Here is a 22066-nt window from a genome sequence, read left to right as displayed (position 1 = left end):
TATTCTTTATTGTATTATAACAGTAATTTGTATTACATTTTACTTTAAAGTTACTGAAGCATGTTACTATAAATGCACAATTATGAAAAACTGGAAGCTAAATTACAGATTCATTGATGGAGTCAATTATGCAAAGTAGTCAGTGGTTGTTGAGGCATGCATTTCATATTGATTCCCAGGACTTGCATGCATTTCTCACGATCCTGCATTCCTGTGTTCTTGATACATACACGCTTTCTTAAAATGAATAGCTGCTGGTTAATTTGTCTATTTTGTAAGCTTAGGCTAGTGTTTTATTAAAACTGGACTTAGATACTTGGCTGAACTCAAATAGTTTTGCTGACTGCAATAGAATAAAGAAAACAATTATAAAGACCAGCAGGCTATGTTTAGGTTTTTCTTAAATTAAAAAATTGCTTAAAACAAAATTTTAATGTGTCAGTTAGAAACTAATTTTTCTTCTCTCATATATCTTGGATACAACCTCTTATAAGCTCAAAGGACATCAAAAAGAAGTATAAACACAAAAGTCAATTTACATCTAGAAAGCAGTAACACAAGTCAGTAAAACAGGTCTTTAATTTTACCTACTTGAAATAACCCTGAATCTATTATTATTTGTTATATGCCAGCTTGTTTGTGGATTTCTGTATGTTTGGTTTGAACATTCAGTTGTCGAATATAAACTCGATTAAAAATAATTTTTAAATACTTTCTATGATGCAGCTTTCAGGTAGAAAATGAATTTTAGTAGTGTTTAGAAGCTAGCTCACATAAATAGCACATAGCATAAATGATATACTATTTATAAATATAATCAACACTGTCATTTAAAAAATCAGAAAATGGTAAATAAAAAAGACAAGGATGTAGAATAATCTCAGGTGATACAATGGTGATTTCATGCCAAAGAAGATGAATACAGATATGGTTAAATTGAACATAAGCATAGATTTACTAGAACTCATTAGAAAAAAATGAGTCCTTTTTCTCGAGTTTGTTTCATTACTATGTGGTACACCAACTGATTTACCACAATTTAGTCTGGAGCTACCTTTCTATTCTGAATGGTTTTCTGTAATAAAACTATTGGATGAATTAGGCAGTTATAGTCATCTGCCTGCGTCAAGTGCATTTTCTTGTATTAAAGAAAAACAAAAATTTTAACTATTCACAGAAGTTGCGTGTCCTTCCTTGCCATTTGAACCAAGGCTGCCTAACGGGAATTGAATAATACTGGGACTATTCTTTAACACACTATCAGGTCTATGCAAGAAGCTACATACATTGGGAAGCCTTAGGATATCATTAAATTGCCTGGGTTATCCAAAATTATTGAACAGATGCCAGAATTCAGTGGATTACTTAGTAGTAATGAATGGGGTCAAACACTGTAATGAAGAAAATTAACACAGGAAGAAAATGAGAGTGCAGAAGATATGTTTTAAAGATACAGTAAAATACAACTTTGAAAACCATGGTTGAGAACTGCTAGGAAATAGTGGCAGCATATCAACCAAAAATGGTGCTGAGCTGTAAGAAACAGATATGAGGCTTCACATTGCCATTGTGTCTAGGGGACAAGGATGAAAAAGCTTTTTGATTAGGAGCAGTAGGCCAAATCAAAGCTAATTAATTAATATTATTATGTGTCATCATTTTAACTCTCACTCTATAAAGCTAGGAATCCTCAATAACAGTAATATCATTTTGGACTTCTTTCTTTTTTTTCTTTCTTCCTTTCTTTCCTTTTTTTCTTTCTTTCTTTCTTTTTTTTTTTCCTTTCTTTCTGTTTTTTTTAAGAGATGGGTTTTACTTTGTTGCCCAGGCCGGAGTGCAGTAGCATGATCATAGCTTACTGCAGCCTTGAACTCCTGGGCTCCCGAGTAGTTGGGACTACAGGCATGCACCACCACACCCAGCTTGGATTACTTTCTAATTAGTTGTAAAAACAGTATATGTACACACACATATGTATGTGTAATTATATATGCATGTGCACATACACACACATATATATATACCTAAAGTGTAAATGGTTGAGGAAAACACCAGTTTACAACATTAGTCTTTCATGAGTCAAGTAAAAGCTCACAGTTTCTTCTAAAACCCAGATCACTATATACAGTTTCTACCCTATAGATCTGTCTCCTAGTCTGAGGCTGAGCTGGAGGGAATTAAGTACCAATTATTTTCAGGCTAACAGGTTCAGTTCCTGCAAAGCCTGTAGGTCTTGTTCTACCCCTTGACCACCTTGGTCAGCTGCCAAGCTTCATGCCATTGTTTGCAAGAGGAATTGAGTGAACAAATGTTGACAGATTACAGTAAATACATCTTGCCGGCAAAAGTGATTAAGATACATCCTTTACTAAAGGTAAAGACAAATGTATATGTAAAAGTATAAACATATCATTAAATATATAAGCATATAAATTACGAAGTATGATAATTTATATGATTTTAAATATTTGAACTTAAATATTCCAAAAAATTGTTTTCAAATATAAAAATCAAGAGATACAGTAAGCAGGAAATGGAATTTTAAACATTTTCATTACAAGAACTAAAACTGGCCGGGTGCGGTGGCTCACGCCTGTAATCCTAGCACTCTCGGAGGCCGAGGTGGGCGGATTGTTTGAGCTCAGGAGTTCGAGACCAGCCTGAGCAAGAGCGAGACCCCGTCTCTACCAAAAATAGAAAGAAATTAATTGGACAGCCAAAAATATATAGAAAAAATTAGCCAGGCATGGTGGTGCATGCCTGTAGTCCCAGCTACTTGGGAGGCTGAGGCAGGAGGATTGTTTGAGCCCAGGAGTCTGAGGTTGCTGTGAGCTAGGCTGACGCCATGGCACTCACTCTAGCCAGGGCAACAAAGTGAGACTCTGTCTCAAAAAAAAAAAAAAAAAAGAACTAAAACTGTTCTTAAATACGATGTTGAAACAATCTGAAAGGTGGGAGATAGGACTCAAGGTAACAGAGATCCAAGGAAACACATTATGGGCATTTTGTAATCTATTTTTCACATGTAGCATATGGTACAACTGAAGCATAAATCTTTTTGAAATCATCTAATTTTGCCAGACGTATGAGGAGTAGATAGAGTTTATTTTCTGTCCCTAAGCTCAGCTGCTTACATAAACAAAAATACAAGTGAAACTCCAAACAGGTTTTTCCTTTCTTTTCTGGACACCATCATCAAGCATGGAAGACTGGATCTGGAATTTCCCTTCATATCATGCCAAGTGGTCTGACTTGCTTATGTTTTCTCCTGGTGTGTTTTCAACACTGTAATTATTTTCAGTCAAGTGTATAAGTTTTATTTTCTTCAAGTTATTGATCAATTCCTTTTTTTATCATCCATCTCCTTAAATGTTTGGAAAACGGTAGTTAAGTTTCTTGGTATTAGAGTAGTATTTCTTATTATTCAACGCTGGAAGGATGCTGCTGCTAGTTAGCTGAGGTAGGTACTGCAACTGAAATACAAAACCCAGAATTAGGTTCAAAACCATGCCATACATTTTTTTTCATTATTTAGAATACATCAAAAAAAGAGGTAATTACATAACTTTTTCAGCACAGAAATACTTTTTTGGCACAGTATCCAGGAACTGAGAGAGGACAAAATGTTTCCATTTGGTCTCTGTTTTTCCTTATAAAGGTTTATTTTATATCGAAAAGCAAAAGCATGCACATTAAAGAAGATCCATAAAACACGAAAAAGAAAGGAAAATCTACATGTTAACATTATTGGAAAAAAGCATAGGTTTACAAGGGTTGAGAGCTTGCTGGGACCTTAGGGATCATTTAAACCAATGCCTTGTCTTATAGCAGAGAAAACTAGGTCTGGAGCACCTAGGCAATTTGCCCACTTATTCCCTTAGTTAAAAAGGCAAGCCAACCAGGCGTGCACGTGAACGTGCCTATAGTCCCAGCCACTTGGGACACTGAGGCAGGAGGATCACCTGAGCCCAGGAGTTTGAGATCAGCCTGGGCAACATAGCAAGATTCCACCTCTACAAAAAGGCAAAACTGCTTCCTTCAAGCTTCTGGAAAGTGTTTGAATTTATTGTCAATGTCAAATGAAAGTAAGGAGAACACACCTATAATTTTTGTATTGTACTATATGGCCTTAGGTATCTGAAAAGAGGATATTTTTTAGTACTTTTAAATCAAACCGTTGAATCCTTTAGGACTTAAAAAGCAATACACCAAATAGTGGGGTTCCCCTATTCAAGTAGAAATATTTCCATCAAGACCCTTTGCTCTTAAATACAAAGTAACAGTAAGAAAAGGAATAATTATGTGGTGGGAGTGGGGAGTCTATTTCTGGTCTGTTTTGCTCTCTGGATCATATATGATAGAGAATAAAATAAAACAGTTTTGTAACTGTGGTCTACCTTAGGGCCTGGAGTTCATGCTGTACCTGTTCTTAATGGACTCTTCACCCTTTTCCCTCCTCTGAACCTCACACACACCACCCAGGTACTGTTCACGGTGGTAGGCAGTGGAGGCTGCAAAGGGAAAGGCTAGGCAAGATAACTTATAACAAGAAACTTAATGTAAGTCCATTTTGCCACTTTACACCAATCAAGTTTCTTCACAGGCTCCCAGCATGCAGTTCAGATGCTATTCTCTGGTTAAACATGCTCTTCTGCTGATCATCACCGAAAGCACACATCAACGTATTTGCCCTGGCCAACTCTGACAATAAAGGATCAGGGAAGAAAACAGTTCCTTTTTTGTATTAACGTGGAGTTAATACTGAAGGTGAACATGATGACAGAGGACTGCCTGGGATAAACCTGATTCCATCTTCCAAAGCAGAGTATGCTCAGCTGGACCCACACTCATGCACCTGGCTGAGACCTGAGCTCATGCATGCCAAAACCCCTGGCCCCTGTGTGGCAGCAGGAAACAGCAGGTCAAGGACACCTTTAGGATTGAGAGAGAAGGGGCCTCAGGTGGCAGATGTCTCTGGGGTCCTGGTTGATAGATCATGTGGCCTGTCTCTGGGTGCTGGAATGAGGGTACTGGAACTGCAAGCCACAATTACCACTCTCAAGTCTAGATTCTGACTCTGTACCAGGTGGCAGGTATGAGATCATTTGTAACTGTAACCTTGGATGTTTCTGTAAGGCAGTGCACCATTTTTACCCCAGGCAGGTGCTTTTGGCTCTGTTTTAGGGTCTTCCTTGTTGGTTTTTCATGTTCTTTTGCCAAATCCCCTATTTCTCTGATGCTGTCAAAATATGGGTGCTGCAACAGCTGTTCACATGTCAGTCTCTCGACGGGGTCCATGTGGAGGCAGCCCTAAAAGAACAGAAAATTCCCTCTTCTTACTCCTTTAAAATTGTATTAACTTATTTTAACTTATTAATATCATTTTTTTCTTCTTTGAAAGATTAAACTCTTCAGTTGGGAATAAGAAGGGGAAAAAAAGTGGGAAAAACCCACTAACCCACCCCATAAACCACAAGTTATGATTTTAGTTCTTTCCACAGCCATTCCTAAATGGGTACCCCCATAATAAAAGTTGGTGTTCTGTCCTGGCAGAGTAGGATACAATTTTGGAGTTTACCTCAGTGGCCAACTAGGATAATCCATTTAGCCAATTTGATCCCTTGCACGTATTTTATAAAAACTAGTGTGTTTATTTAAAACATAATATTTACATGAGATGCAAATAAAATTAATACAGTGTACAGTGAAGTATCCGCCGCTCTAGGTCTTCTGTTCCTCCTTCTGAAATCAGCTACTCTTTTTTTTTGAGGGGGTAATATATTTTGCCAAAAATAGTCTATGCATTACAAGCATATATGAGTATGTATGTAAGGAGAGGCACAATCTATATGCCTTTATATTAATAATTTTTAACTATTTTATTTGCCATTAAGTAGGCCGTGGGGCTCATACTTGGATAGATTAAATCTCACAACTGCATACCCCAAGGAACTGTCTTAATTTTTTTGGTTATAAATGCATCAGTAAAAGTATTAAATAATTTTTACACTTTGTAGAACATTGACTGTAACTTCCAAATATTTTTATTGGTACCACACCTCATTTTACTTAAGAGCTATATTTCTAAAATATATAAATCAACTTTTAAAATCAAAGCATATTTCAAATGTACTAGGGAGCTGGCTATTTAAAAGGATCCTACAGCTAAGTACTTTTTGAAGAAAAGGATCTCTTTGTAAAACAAACACCACCCCCTGAAAATTTCTATTTTGTGTAAATTTAGATTTCAAATATAATGTTAGGTTTATTTATAGTGAAATACTTATGTTTTCACTGTAATAGAATGTGATCCATTTTAAAAATTGAAAATATTTATACTTTTCGAAGGAGAAGAATTCTAAAAGGAACAATTTTCATTTCATGGATTGACATAAGTAATTCAGATTCCCCATTGATGACAATCGTGCACTTCCCAGTAGGCTGGAGGCCAGGATTTTACCTTCAAGAGCCCCAGGGCAGGATAAGAGATGTTTGGGAATTTTAATTCAAGTGGTTCCTGTTGAAAAGAAAAGGGGCTTTTAATTTACAGCATGTATTCAAATTAAGGCTACCTCAAATCAGATTTCTTCACAGTAGAAGCCTCTTCCTGGCACCTTCTCCTCCTCCACCCTCTGTCCACCCACCTTCCACGTGCAACAACCTCCCTAGGCTTGTTTCACAAGCTGCTTCTCTCCCCACTTCTAAATTGCTTTTCCAAATTTACTTCCTAACCATTCCCTTCACTTCCCAAAGAACCGATGCAGGTTACAAATTATAGGTAAATACTAATGAAAGAAAAAAATACATGCTGAGCAGTTCTTATTTCAATTTTTTTTTTTTTTTTTGCTTCAGTTTATATAACTTGCCTTTTCAGAGAATAATTTTTGGCATTCGCATTGGCTTTATAAAAAGGCAGTCCTAATTATTGCATTTATTGACATTTTATATAAAGGGACCTTCAAAATAGATTCTTTTCCCTACCCAGGTGAACAGATGCTTCTTGGTTTTTTGGAATAAACACTATTATCTCCTCCCACAAGAGCCTACTGTTCAAAGAATCTCTCTTTGGCCATATAAGGCTATTTTGCTCCAGTCACCTGCTGGAGACTATCGGGAATAACACTATAAATGGGAGGAATGCCGAACGTCAGGCAGACTGGCCAGTTAAAGAGATAGACCACTGGCAATGGCTAACTGAGGAGGGAAGCTGAGAATATGAGCCTGCCAAGCTGAGCAAAATAAATGACCACAGTGCGCTGTGCGTGTAAGGATGGCAGTGTGTGAGCTGCAGGCTGGAGTGACCGGTCGGGCTCATTTAATGAGACGCAGTCTGGTGCTGTGGTTAAGCTTCAGAGCGCAGTGTTACTGCGGACAGGGAGCCAGCCCCCAACAGCCGGTTCTGGACTGTGCACATACTAATCACTGATAACAGAGAAAAGCCTCAGTTTTGGAATTCTCTACATTCAACCAGAGGAAAAAAAATCCTAAAGCAGATTTGCATCACCCCTTGAGAGTAGCCTTCCCCCCAGCCTCCATAGCTTTAATATTTCTCCTGCTCTTTCTGTGTGATGAATCTGAGCGCCGCTAGGGATGACTGTGCCATTGCGAACATCAGGCTCTGCTATCTCAGCAACAAAGCCTGCGTGAGGCCTGCCGGTTGGCTGTGATACGCAGAGGTCCATCCTGCCTGCTGAGCCAGTTTCCCAGCCCCAAAAGCAAGCAGGTCTCCCGGTCAGGGTTACTGACCAGCAGAGGGACTGGAGCACAGATGTTCAACCAGCTCAGCCACAGCACTGCTTCTTCCTGTGTTCTGTCAACAGGAAATCTCCTGCAGGACAGCCTCTGGGAAACTATGGGAAGCTTTTTACATTCACAAAACCTGGGTTGTTCCTGAGGCTTCGCCCGTAAACAAGCGAACAGGAAATCACTAAGGGATATTTAGTGTGGAACTAGGAAAGTCCAGGTCACAAGGGAGCCAGATGGGTCACCTCCCATATGCCAGGTGTCATTCCTGCCTCTGTCCCAGCATGACCCACTTTTCCGAATGCTGGTGCTGCGGGAGGGAGAGGCAGTGCGGAAGCGGAAGGCTTCGCTGTGGGACGAGCCAACAGGTTGAGGGAAGAGGCAGAAGGCAAGTGGTAGGGACAGACAGAACTTCCATCTGGAAACTGAGCAACCGAGGGTTAGCTTCGATTTGAAAGCACCTTCCTCGGACAGTGGAAACTCAGGATTTCACAAACCTTAATTAAGCTCTGAAATGTTTTTGATTATAACACAAGCTCATTAGAAGATACTCAAAAATATAAAAAAATCATAAAGAAAGAAACAATTATCCCAAAATTCCACCCACTGTTAATGTTCGGGTATATATCCTTGGAGCCATTTATTTCACAAATGTAAAAAGCTTTGCATGATTTCCCAGAGTTTGTCATATTATTTTGTATTTATATATGTAAATGTGTGTATATATGTGTTATGTATTTATTAAATTCTGATTATAATTATGTCAAATTATATGTACTGTTTAATAACCATTTTTTTCATTTAACAATATGTTGTGGACTTTTTGTTCAGGTGGATACATATACATCTAATTATTTTTACTATGTGGTATTTCTATTGTAAGGATATAGCATAATTTATTTAATTAATCCCCTACTGATGAACACTAGAGGAAATGATTTCTATTAAATAATGCCACATCTTTATGCTCTTACCTAATGGCTCCATTGAAATAAATTGTTGGTAGTGGGTTAAGGGTATGAACATTTTTAATTTTTCAGTTTTTTATAAAATGGGTGCTTTCCCCACATTGGGGAGTGAGAGCACACTAGATTAGGGAGTTTGGACAATGCTGGGGGGAAAGCAGTTGACTTTTCCTGGATTGGTCAACATCTAAAAGTTGATTGGCTCTACACTACCTGGGTTCAACTACTGCAAATGATAAAGGACAGGTGCGGCTCAGGCAGGCAGCTCTGCATTCCTGTCCAACAGGCTGGCTAGACCCTTATCAACAGCCTCTAAATTAGCACCGAAGGCCATGGTCTGGCTAACCAATTTGTTCCAATTTTCTTTTTCACCCTTGCACTGACATTCAATGCAGGGAGAGCTGTGGGACTCAGGTAGGTGAGTAACCACCAAAATTTAGCTAGCCTGGCCTGCAGATCTCTCTTCAAAATGGGTCACTTACCATATCTTCAGGATCTGGAATTTTCACCCCACTGAAGTACTGATTCGTGCTAAATACTTGCTGGTGCCTAGGGATGAGATCCCCTTTGGACAAGAAGAAAGAAGGAGGTAAGTGAGACTGGTTGACAAACACTGATCTATGGTTTGCCTCCATCAGTGCTGTGTCCATCTGTGCCTACAACTATGAAGGCTGCGGTTTCTTTTGCAATCAGAGGAAGAGGAGGCATTCTAGCACCCAACAGCAGCCTGCACTGATCCTTGCAGTGGACAATGCACTGTGTTAAGCACTAGGGGCCAAGCAACAGAAACTGAAGGCTGTAGGCTTCTTGCCCGCAGGGCTTACATGGTATTAATATTTGAGGAATCCAAACCGAACAACTCAGAAGCACATACACACACAAACAAAATATGTCTTTTTTTAAAAAAAACAGCAAAAGTGCAACAACCACAAATCAATATCGTTAACTGAATCCTGAGGGGACAGAAGTGTATTGGTCTAGTATTTACAACAGTGCCTGACACATGGCAAGTACTCAATAAATATTTGAGGAAGGGAGGGAGGGAAGAGAGTGAAAGAGGAAGGGAACAAATCATGAAAGATTTTCTAGCTGGAAGGAATAAGTTTGCAGCGTGGAACCACCTTTTCTTGTTTCACCAGTTAGTGATCACTTGGAAATTTCATTTCCTCTGCTATTTAGAAGCACTTATGAGGTAAAGCAGTAAAACAAAAGTAGCATTTTTATATTCCAGGGGATTATATGAAGCTCATCCTGCCCACATATCAGCCAAATCACCTAAAGTCACTCTCATGTAAAATTCTAGGGATATTACACTTGAGAAATTTTGTCCAGAGAATAGAAGGAAATATTCAGAAGGGTTCCCTTTGGGCACACCTAGGCCCATTTCCCAGGGCAGAGTGGAAAACAAAAACATCCCAACCAGGGGTCCAGACATATTGCAATTGGACTGGGTAAGAGTTCCTACCCCAAGGTATCATATCAAATTGTCTAAATTTACTGGTTTGTTTTAGAAGTTTACTTCTCACTCAAATCCAAAAACTGCTACCTCACCCTGTTTTGGCCACCAGTGAAAACATACCCCTTTGCCCCAGACTTCAGTGAGCTGCATCATGAGCACAATTCCCTGTACTCCCATTGGTGCTAGAGGGGTGACATGGGGAGGGTGTCCTGCAATCACTGGAGAAAACACAGTGAAGGAGGGCTGAGTGCCTCTGGAAGGGCTACAATTCACCTTATATGTCACTTGACGAAGTCAAGCTATCAGCAAATATTTACTGCCACAACGTGCAGATGCTGGTGGAGGATAAGAAGAAGGATAAGACATGATGTCACCCTCAGGTAGCTTACAGTGTTTTGGGGGAGATAAGAGTACAAGGCAAGATGTGGTGATGGCAGGTGCTTTAAGAGTTTAGAGGAGGAGAAGTTTGCTTTAAATTGGAATTACTCAGGGGAGTAGAGTCTAAACTCCCTGGCTTTGGAAGACGGCACTCACTGCTTGCAGATCTTTTCATCTGTCTCCCACCTTCCCCCCTCCCCTTCTCTCCTGCCCCTGGCCTCCCCTCCAAGGGTAGGGAGAAAGGAATGGGCATTAGGGCAGGAAAGCGAGATAAGAAGATTGGTGTGAGAAGAACCAGCCTTTCTTCCTGACACTCAGAAGGGTGAGAGTCTTCCTTTACAGAGTCTGAATAATCCAAACTAGTCAGGCAGGCTGCAGTTAAGGACATCCAGATGAATTACCACACCATGATAAATGAAATAAACCACGAAAGCATTCTGTAAACTGCTAAGCCCTTATAGAAACGTGAGTTTCTATTGTTGCTATGATCATTATTCAGGGTTTAACTTGATCCAAACTATGTTCAAGTTATTAGTATTCAATAACTGTCAATTATTTTTATTAAGCCAAACATGGACATCTTTAATTGAGTCATTTAAATGAGGCTTTGACAGTTTCTCTCTTTCCTAACTAAAGGGCATTAGATGAGACCAGGAACTTGGCTTTGCCGTGGACCAACGTGGGTGAAACAATCCAGTTTCCCAAAAGGCGGGACAAAAACACCACTTACCCAAGGTTTTCCTAATCAGATAGAGCTGATCCACATCTGATTTTCCTGGCCACAGAGGCACTCCTGATAGCAGCTCAGCAAAGACACAGCCAATCGCCCAAACATCTACTGGGGCGCCGTACTGCGTGTCACCCACCAACAGCTCTGGAGAGCGGTACCACCTGGTAGCCACGTAGTCTGTGTAGTAGTCACTCGGTCCAGCTGGAAGGGGTGGAACACAGAAAACAGAAAGAGCACTGAAACCCTAGAATCGAAACTGGCAGGGGAAGACCTCAGAAGTCAAGCTCGTGCCTAATCTTGTGGCTTTTCTAAATCATTGGTCTCAATTCTAATTGCATATTAAAATCACTTAGAGTATAATATTTTCAAAATTACTGGTGCTTGGGCCACACACAAGTCCAATTAATCAGAATCCCAGGGGAGGGCCTGTAGCAATCAATATTATTTTTAAAGTTCCCTAGATGATTCTAATCTGCTGCCAAGGTTGAAAACTACTCTTCTAAAGTAGCACTTCTGACAAGCATTATTTTAACAAGAAACGGTGGAAACCAGGAGAGTAATATACTTTTTAATAACCACTTTACTGTAGTATAATTTACATATAGCTTACATATTTAAACCACTATATGTGTCTACACATTTTCAGTAATGACAAAATTATAATTTATAGCAAGCATATGCCCTAAATATACAAGAACTAGGTTATAGATTTCTAATGCATTTAGATCCTTTATTGTATCAAGAACTTCTCCGTCTTTTATACTTAGCTAAAGAAAATGTCAATACTCACTCAAAAGCCGAGCAAATCCAAAGTCACAAAGCTTAATCACTGAATGTTTTGTGATGAGAATATTTTCTGGCTTCACATCTCTATGTATACACTAATTACAAAAATCAAAACAAAAACAGATTCTTAAGAATGAACTCTATATATATGGGATAAATAAAACACATGAATAGTTAACAAATGTTGGAGGAATCATTTAAATATCTCATGGGCCTGTTGAATAACAGCAAAAGACCAGCCTAAAATAAATCTAGTTCTAGTATTATACCTATCACAGCCTGAATCATCCCAAATTCCTAAAAGGCCCAAAAGGATCAAGAACAGTGAAAGGAAAAATGAAAGTAGGGTAGCCAGTCTTAGCAAATAAAAATACAGGACACTCACTTAAATTTGAATTTCAGATAAACAACAAATAATTTTTTAGTATAAGTTATGTCCCATGCAGTATTTGGGATACACTTATACTGAACAGTTATACTTATTTATCTGAAATTCAAATTTAACTGGGAGCCCTGCATTTAATCTAACAACTCTAGGTGAAAGGGAAAATGTAAAATGCTTGGTTGAGGCCTGAGTCATGTCTGCAGGAGCTGCAAGTTGGTGCATAAGCAGAATTCACGATTCAGTTGTTTAACCGAGAACAGAACAAAGTTGGCCTGTAAACAGGACAAGCCCTGGGCCTCCTGAGATAAGCTGGGGAAGAGAAGGGCGGTAACCATGAGCTTGCCAAGAGATCTCCCTTCCAGCTCTGACATTCGTCCTGACAAGATAAACAAGAGTAGGCAGCAGCCCTCACCCTCTGGGGACAGTCGCTAGATGTCAGCTGTGTCCCACACACATGGAGTGCTCTTAGAGCCGCAGCCACCCCTCAGGATGTGGCCCCCGCTCCATAATTTAGACTCAAATCACCTGTGGTTTCCAGACCACAGCCAACATTCTTTAACAGGGTGATATTAGAGAGAAAAATGTTTGAGAATCTTCACATGATTTTCTTATTAAATGACAATTTCCTTGGCAAAGAAAAAAATCAACAACCTAATTAACAATTACATAAAAAAACAACAACCCACAAAACAGGTCAAAATACATCTCAGTGTTCCTAATAATCTTCCTTTCTCCCAAGTTGTTTCCTCTCAAGGGGGGAAATGTTTACTCCTTCTGCACCCTGAGAGACCCTCCTCAGCCTGCAGCCTGACTTTCTATAAATAGAATCCAGAGAGAAGACAGGGGTTCTTCTTGGGCCTGGCCAGTTCTCTCTCCAAGGGACCTTCTGGGTGAGAGATCAGCATCAGTGTTTCCCCATGGGTATTTATTATTCTGGAAAATAGGGGAGCAGGCAATTTTTGAATTAGTTTATTACAATCTATTTGGTTCTCAGCAATTAATAGCTCTGATACCTCTATTCTTTTACCACTGGCTTCACATATTGCTATAAATGGGTACACTCATGAATGTCATGATGACATATGGTCAGAAGTACTTGGAAGCAAGAATGTGCTCCCATTCGTTCTGGGAATTCTTTACAAGTTTCTGCACCCTCCCCCATCAGCACATGGAGCCAGAGTGTCCAGGGCTCTCCAGGGAACTGTGGCATGCAGTACATTTGTCTTTAGCATCTCAGATCTTCCCCACCGGGCCTTCATGCAGTCTTGCCTGCTCCATCATCCTAAAGCCTGCTCTTGGGAAAGTGCTCATTCTCACTCACAGTAACTAGCAATACGGGCGCCCACTCTCCCTGTTGTACATTTTGACAAGAATAGTAGGCTTCAGCTAAGTAGAGGCTCAACAGGGAGAAGTACTGGCTACTCTTATATTTTCTCCCTCTGGGAATGCAGCTTCAGGAAAGATCATTTGGAACAGCACAAGGAAGGAGATTTAGCCCTAGCACCTAAATGGACCCTGGCAGTCGGAAGGATAACATATTGCCATCAAATTGCACTTGTGGCCAGAATAAAGCTCCAACACTGGAATCTGGTTTCTATGTGCAGGGAGTGGGCAAGTGGGCACTGTTGTACTGAAAGGAGCAGTAGGCTTCCCAGCATCTGTGAAACCACATCACCGGAACGACAGTCCACTCTGCCTCCTGCCAGCCCAGTTGTGGCCAAGAGTGTCAGAGTCTTCCATCGGGCTGCTTGGGTCCAGACTCAGCTTTCATATCTCACCAAAGCAGACATTAACACTTGTGCATTGGGCTTGGGACTCTCCCTACTGCAACTGGCATACTGCAGCTAAACAGGCGTGAGTCACCTGGGGTTCCCCCTCCTAATTTCAGAGCCTTTTGAGGGTGCCAGACCAATAAGACTCCAAGTGAATGGGATTCTACCTTAAAGCTGAGTAGTTTCTAATCAGTATAAATAAGACTGGCTTCTTCAAATCATAAAATGCATCTTTTATATAGCTTGAGCAAGAAGGAATAATTAGGTTGGCATTTTTAGCCTCTACTAACCCCAACCAAGCTTACGAAGATTTGAGTAAAAAAATTATACCCACAAAAGTATGATACAAACTTTGTACAAGGCTCCACCTCAGGTTAAGGGCAGACGTCTGATTTCTCAAGGGAGATCATGAGACTTACATTGTGTTTATGGCAAAAATTTACAGCTTGCAGTGTCTGCCAAGTTATGCTCTTCACGAGATGTTCTGGTATCCTAATAAAAATAAAGAAGCAGCACAAACACATTCTTTAGCATAGCCATGGAATTCAGCTCAAGAAAAGAAAAAGTATTACCAAGACAGGCTTCAGCGGTAAAAAATCCTAGGTGACACAAACAGTCATCTAACTCCGCGAGCAGGTCATTCCAGGAGTCCCAAGTTGAAAGAACATGCGACCAGCACACCACTGAATCCAAGGAACAGCAGGTTAACAAAAAATGCAGATGTCTATAGGGAGGAACATGAAAATCCACAGCGGTCTCGATAAGTATCTACGACCACCTATCTCAAACATCTGTGACACCACTGGGAAACTGCCTGGTAACTTGAGCTCCATTTTTATAAAGAACTTTTTGTTGATGTAAAGTTAGTTAATAATATTCAGCACAAAAGATGCTGTTTATTTTTTCAAGCTGTCCCAAACTGATGGCCTGAAGTGGGACTCCTCTTCCATGTGTGGGCACACGGTTTCTCCAGACTCCTAGGCAGCATTGCTTTTCTGGGTTTCTTTTTGTTTTTTAGGTAATGAAGATTTTATTGACAATAGGAAAGAGGTTTTCATTGCAAACCATGTAACAGAAGTTAATTATCATTAAAGCCAGAGGCATCCTGGTTCTTTCCCCAACTGCTCCTCTCTGGCAGCAAGCTGCACCGGCTCTCGGCTTTCTGCCCTCCCCTCTGTCACAGCAACTGAACTCTGTGCCACTGTCCCCAGCACCTCTTCCCTGACTTGAAGCTTCTTATATAAACATACAGCCAGGGCAACCAGTAGCCCCGGCAGGTCTTTTGGACGAATTAGAAAAAAGTACCTTATCTGGAAGCATTTGTTTAAAAAAATATAAGGCAATGAGTAAATTGGACTATAGAGAGAGTACATTTATTTTCTGAGTGCCCCCACCCCAAGCTGGACTTACTGTTTTTATGAATCACACAATGTTGTTGTGGTCCTCAGACAAAACTATTAAGTAACCCAGGGAGAAACTCTTGAGTAGTTGTGTTTAGGTGACCGCAAAAAGTCACTTCTATCCTCTGAGAGAGGCTATGAGGCCACTGTTGTCACAGACCAGACCTTCAGGAAATCGGAAATCCTTTCAAGCAGATCAGAGGATGTTTGAACAGAGAGTCGGATAATGTGGGAGAAACAAAGAGGCCACTTCCAGGAAGAATAGCCAGGACACTGCTGGACCAGGACTATGACCCTGGACTTTAAATAGCTTCTCTCCAAATCCTCTTCCTTGTTCTACTGGCATATAAACACAGATGCTGGAAAAACTCACCTGCCGAGAAAGAAGGCCTAGGAAAATGCAACTGAGATGGGGACACTTGGGAGAACGTGTTTCCCCCCTCACTTTTTGTCCAGAAAAAGTGGAACATATTTTGATTATTTGATAAATTAAGTATTAATATAGTTATCAGTGCCAGGCAACTTTAGTCTCTAAAAACATTTCCCAAAAGAAATTATACAAAAGGCACATTTAAAAGTAAATTATATCATCATTGCTCCTCTAATGCCAAGCATATTATTACACAATTCTCAAATGTAAAACCTCCGTACAAACTACCTAGTATCATCTGGAGTTGGCTACTCACTTCACTTCTTTATTGCTCACTTTCTTCTCTGGAATGTGGGAGCCTCAGACTCTAAGATCCCATTTAGCTGCAACACTCTGAGATGATAATGAGAGCCAGGTTGCCATGGTTGGAGAAGGGAGTTACAGATATAGAAAGTGAGAAAAATAGAATATATTCTGCGATGTTGAATTGAAATTGGGTATATGTGTGTATGTATACGTATACGTGTGTATGTATGTGTGTGTGTACATATATATACGGGGGGAGAGAGAGAGAAAACGCTGTGCTGGAAGGGGTGCTCTCTTACATGAGGTGGTCCAGAAAGCTGCTCTGGTTAAAGGAAAATCTGAAATAGTGGTTAGTGGGGTGAGAAGTGGCCAGATTTGGGCTCTATTTTAAAAATAGAGCCTCCAGGATGTTCTGAGAGATCAAATGTGAGAGAAAGAGAAGAGTCAAGGAATGATGTCAAGGTTTTTAGCTTGAGTAACTAGTACATCGTTGATGTCTTTTACTGAGGAGAGCTCTGGAGGTGGAATTGGTTCGGGGCGGGGAAGGGTGGATAATTTGCAATCCTTCTTGGGTACCCAAGGGGAGACTCTGATAGGCAGTTCTGAATTCAGAAGGAAGATCAGCAATGTGTGCTACCTAGGTGACGAGTACACTAAAAGCCCTGACTTTACCACTGTACGATTCACCCATGTATCAAAAAGCCACTTGTACTCCCTAAACCTATTGAAACAACAACAAAAAAAAAAAAAGAAGAAGAAGAAGAAGAAGAAGGAAAGTCAGGCTGGAAATATAAATTTGAGAAGCATAAGCTTATTGATGGTATTTAGAGCCTAGGACTGGATGGAGCCAAGCAGGGAGGGAATACAGATAAAAGAGAAGAGTTCAGGGTGAGTTCTGAGGCCCTTCAGCATTTCGAGGTCGCAAAGAGGAGAGGGACTCAGCCAGGCGGCCTGGGCTGAGCAGCAAGTGAGCGAAGGCAAGACTCAGGAGAGTACAGTGTCTCAGAAGCCAACTGAAGAAAGTGTTTCAAAGGGCTTCTGAGTTAAGATGACAGATTTATAATTTCATTCCCTCCCCAAACCTGACTAGAACTACACTGAAGACAGTTTTTTTTTTTAAAGACAAAAACCCACAAGGTCAGAGAGGACAGGAGACGAGATAACAGCAACATATTTGGGAATCCAGAAAGCAGTTGAGTGAATGATATAATTGACTTAACAGATCCCAGAAAGCTGAAATCTAAACCAGAAGAGGGAAAGTGGAAGACCAACCAATCTGCCCCCAAAGAATCCTCAAAAGGCTCTGTGGAACCAGAAGCTAAGGAGGAGTGTGGAAAATCTGTTTAGGAAACAATTAAAATCCTAGATCCCCTCCTCCATTCTATGCCAATAGGCAACATTCTTTCTGCTAACTGGTGGAAGGCTGAAGTTTTGTTTTTCGGAGACGATAAAATAGAGGACATTTGGCATAGTTGAGATTGTGGATACTATCTGAAAGCAGGGGATTAAACGACTGCATATATACTAAACGTTGAATGCTGGAATTTCCCAGTCCTCTTCCCTCACAAGGCTCTGAGAAGGCTGGCACACAGACTTCAATTTCTGAGTAAAATATTGAAAGACTTTTTGGGGGGAAGCGCAAGAGGAAATATCTGAAGGTTTTGACATTGGAGTTTCCCCAGCAAATGGCCCAGCCAGATAACCCCACAGTGACGCTTACAGCTTTCAATAGTTCCCTACTCTTAATCATGAGCATACAACCAGACGTTATATAATGCCCAAAAAAAGCCTTTAATAAGAAAGTTAGAGACCAAAAAAAAAAAAAACCCAAGAAAAAAGCAACTTAAAAGAAACAGAAATTATGGAGGGTAAAGGGAACATTTTTACAAAGCATTATTATCCTTAGAGAGAAAAGGAAAGCTGTTTGCATCCATGACATAAGAGCAGAATACAAGGCCAGGCATGGTGGCCCATGCCTATAGCTCTAGCACTTTGGGAAGCCGAGGCAGGAGGATTGTTTGAGGCCAGGAGTTCGAAACCAGCCTGAGCAACATAGCAAGACCCCATTTCTACAAAAAATAAAAAATATCAGCTGGGTGTGGTGGCAAACACCTGTAATCCCAGCTACTCCAGAGGCTGAGGCAGGAGGATCACTTGAGCCCAGGAGTTTGAGGTTGCAGTGAGCTATGATGATGCCACTGCACTCTAGCCCGGGCAACAGAGCAAGACCCTGTCTCAAAAAAAAAGAAAAAAAAAAAACACAAGAGAACCAGTCCAAGAGTCCAAAACCCAAATAATAGAAGGTACAGAAAAAGAAAATGGAGAAAACAATGAATAGGAAATCAATAACAAAACAATCCAAAAAACCTTTTCTCAGGCCGGGCACAATGGCTCATGCATGTAATCCTAGCACTCCGAGAGGCCGAGGCGGGCGGATCGTTTGAGCTCAGGAGTTCGAGACCAGCTTGAGCAAGAGCGAGACCCCGTCTCTACTAAAAAAAATAGAAAGAAATTATCTGGATAACTAAAAATATATAGAAAAAATTAGCCAGGCATGGTGGCGCATGCCTGTAGTCCCAGCTACTCGGGAGGCTGAGGCAGGAGGATCGCTTGAGTCCAGGAGTTTGAGGTTGCTGTGAGCTAGGCTAACGCCACGGCACTCACTCTAGCCAGGGCAACAGAGTGAGACTCTGTCTCAAAAAAAAAAAAAAAACCTTTTCTCAGACAGAAAACACCGCTAAAAATCAAGGCCCACTCCTGATTTTCATAATCCATAATGCTGAGAATAAAGAGAAGATTCTACAAACTTCTAGAAATAAAAAAAGAAACAGGACTTTAGAAAGGAAGAGAAAATAGAATGGCATCAGATTTCTTAGCACTAAAAGATAGAAGGCACTAAAATAATGCCTTCAAAATTTTGAAGGAATGTTATTTTCAACCTAAACCAAATATATACCCAAACAAAATATTAATCAAGTGTGAGGATGGAATGAAGACTTTTTATGTGCACGAGCAAGGTCTCGACCTCTTTTTCTCCTTTGTATCTCTCATACACTCTTTCTCAGGAAGCCCCTGGAGGATGCACTCCACCAAAACTGAGTAGTAAACTATAAAGCAAGATTATATGAGATAGAGAAAATGGAATACCGAAAACAAGAGGGAAGCACCAGGAATCTCTGGGAGGATGATGAAAGGGGATGACAGGACAACAGCATTCCAGGCGTGAAAAGCAGCCAGTCCAGACTGGAACAGGGTGACTCAAGAGCAGGCATGGTGGGGTTGTCATCACCATGCCCTTGGCCTTGCATCATCTTAAATAAGTGTGAAAATATTCATCAAACCAACTTAAAAGCTTTGGAAGAGTCTGAGTGACTAGCCAGAACCTTCAGGCTAAGGCAGATGTTCATAAGGCTGCAGCCTACACTGGCAAGGGTAAGGAGCACATTCCACTTTATTTTTCTTTTCTTTCATTTATTTAATTTTTTTGGAGACAGAGTGTTACTGTGTGGCCCAGGCTAGAATGCAATGGTGCAATCATAGCTCACCATAGCCTCAAACTCCTGGGCTCAAGAGATCCTCCTGCCTCAACCTCCCGAGTAGCTGGGACTTCAGGTGCATGTCACCACACCCAGCTAATTTTTAAACTTTTTTGTAGAGATGGGGTCTTGCTATGTTGCATAGGCTAGTCTTGAACTCTTGGCCTCAAGTGATCCTCCCACCTCAGCCTCCCGAAGTGCTGCGATTACAGGCATGAGCCATTGCATCCAGCCTTACTCCACTTTGAAGTGTTTGTTTCCATATTGGTAGTAAATGGTGGTCATGGCTGAGCTCTGGGGCAGAATAGGAAAGGACTGGAACAGGCATGAAGGGAAGGGGCCCAATTCTCTCTCATTCTTTACTGCCTTTAAGAGCCCTCTAGGGCCAGGCACGGTGGCTCACATCTGTAATCTTAGCACTCTGAGAGGCCTAGGCAGGAGGATTGCTTGAGCTCAGGAGTTTGAAATAAGCCTGAGCAAGAGCGAGACCCCATTTCTACTAAAAATAGAAAAATTAGCTTGAGTGGTGGCATGCACCTGTAGTGCCAGCTACTTGGGAGGTTGTGACAGGAGGATCACTCAAGCCCAGGAGTTTGAGGTTGCAGTGAGCTATGATGACACCACTGCACTCTACTCAGGTTGACAGAATGTGACTCTGTCTCAAAAAAAAAAAAGAGCGCTTCTACTTCAAAGGCAAACCCTCCCTTCAGAGGAATCACACTTAAGCTCAACCTTAACCTATGAGGGAGGAAGGGGTTTGAACTTTTCTCCTGGGCCTTGTTCTTCTTCCCTACCATGGGGTTGGGCAACTGAACTTTAGACAAGCCATATCCCCAGTTCTTCCTCCTGGTAAACAGTGCCCAGAAGGAGCTGGATGGGATTTGGCCTGGGCCTCTTGGACTCCCAGCCAGCTGGGCCTGGTCATGGGATTTGTACTCCTGAAGATGTCAACTCCCCAGACCTAGAAATGGGGGTCTAGGCAAGGGAGGAGAAAGTCAGGCAAGGATACTCCCTTTACTTTCTGTCCCAGACCAAGATGGAAGGGGCTCAAGGAGGCATGCCTTCATTCCACAGGTGTCAGGTGATCTCCCTTGAGGTCTTCAGTTCAGTTGCCTTATTGAGAGCTCCAGCTGTCCCTCTGGAGCCCACTGGGCTGCTGCAGAGGCAATCCTTCCGGGGAGGGTGGAATGGAATCCATCTTCTGCTAATCCTCTACCAGTGTGACCTGCTTCTTTGGGAATTCTTCCTGCTTGATTTGGGAATTGTGTTTCACCTCCAGGAACATAAAGGGCTCTGAACTACTTGCCTCTGAGAAGGGGTAAGGGTGAGAGGTGTCATTTGAAATGACAATATCTAGATTTGTGTGTTATCATATAATCTTTTGAACCAATTAGAGATGGGCGTATTTGGCCAAAAGTAGGAAAACCCAGAAAGAGAAAGACAGAAAATCCAGGAAGCAGTGAATCCAACCATAGAGAAATGCAGAGGCAATTCCAAGGACGATAGCAAAGGAAAGTCCCAGGAAGACATCTGGGCCACAGGCCTGGAGTGCAACAAGCCAGACAGAGGAGAAGGAGGCCCAAAGTCAGGACATTGCCAAGAAAAGAAATGGAACGAATGGATTACCTCATGTAATTATCCTGTGGAAAAGTATATTGAATGGCTATTAAAAAGAGTGGGAAAAATTAGCAATAAGGTTAAAGAATATTAAGCAAATTTAAAAAGCCAAGCAAATATTAATTTAAGGAAAAAGTACAAGGAAGCCATACTATGGTACAATGCTCAGCTGTAAGTAATACGTACATAGGCACAATAATGGGAATGCTGAATATTGAATTAATAAAGTTTTAATGTAACTATTTGGGGTGATTAGGTATGGGAAACAGAGGGGATAATAATTTAATAGAGCTAAATCCTCATCTATCATCATAGAAAGCCTACAGATGTCTAAAAATTGATATATCGAAGGAGGAGCCAAGATGGCGGATGAGACAAGCCGCCAGTCAGAAGGTCTCTGCAAAAAAGACGAATTTTAGAAGAAAGAGAGAATCACTCTAGCCAGGGCAACAGAGTGAGACTCTGTCTCAAAAAAAAAAAAAAACCTTTTCTCAGACAGAAAACACCCACCAAGTGCCATAATGGCTAAAAATCAAGGCCCACTCCTGATTTTCATAATCCATAATGCTGAGAATAAAGAGAAGATTCTACAAACTTCTAGAAATAAAAAAAGAAACAG

General features: G+C 40.9%; 1 protein-coding gene across 1 annotated transcript in view; it reads right to left on the bottom strand.

Moving 5' to 3' along the window:
- Window positions 1-3303: 3303 nt before the first annotated feature.
- Window positions 3304-22066, bottom strand: part of CDKL1 (cyclin-dependent kinase-like 1 (CDC2-related kinase)) — a 49175-nt gene continuing 30412 nt past the window's right edge. The window contains exons 3-9 of the mRNA XM_012663795.1: window positions 14638-14710; window positions 12066-12156; window positions 11276-11476; window positions 9191-9273; window positions 6461-6517; window positions 5119-5310; window positions 3304-3473 (exon numbers count right to left, since the gene is read on the bottom strand). Of these exons, the coding sequence (XP_012519249.1) occupies window positions 3366-3473; window positions 5119-5310; window positions 6461-6517; window positions 9191-9273; window positions 11276-11476; window positions 12066-12156; window positions 14638-14710 (805 nt within the window). The 3' untranslated portion in view covers window positions 3304-3365. The remainder of the gene's footprint in view (window positions 3474-5118; window positions 5311-6460; window positions 6518-9190; window positions 9274-11275; window positions 11477-12065; window positions 12157-14637; window positions 14711-22066) is intronic.

Source organism: Propithecus coquereli, unplaced genomic scaffold (genome assembly GCF_000956105.1).
Source record: "Propithecus coquereli isolate 6110/MARCELLA unplaced genomic scaffold, Pcoq_1.0 Scaffold83, whole genome shotgun sequence".
Taxonomy (NCBI): domain Eukaryota; kingdom Metazoa; phylum Chordata; class Mammalia; order Primates; family Indriidae; genus Propithecus; species Propithecus coquereli.
The sequence above is the reverse complement of the archived record's forward strand: the minus strand, read 5'-3'. Positions and strand labels throughout refer to the sequence as shown.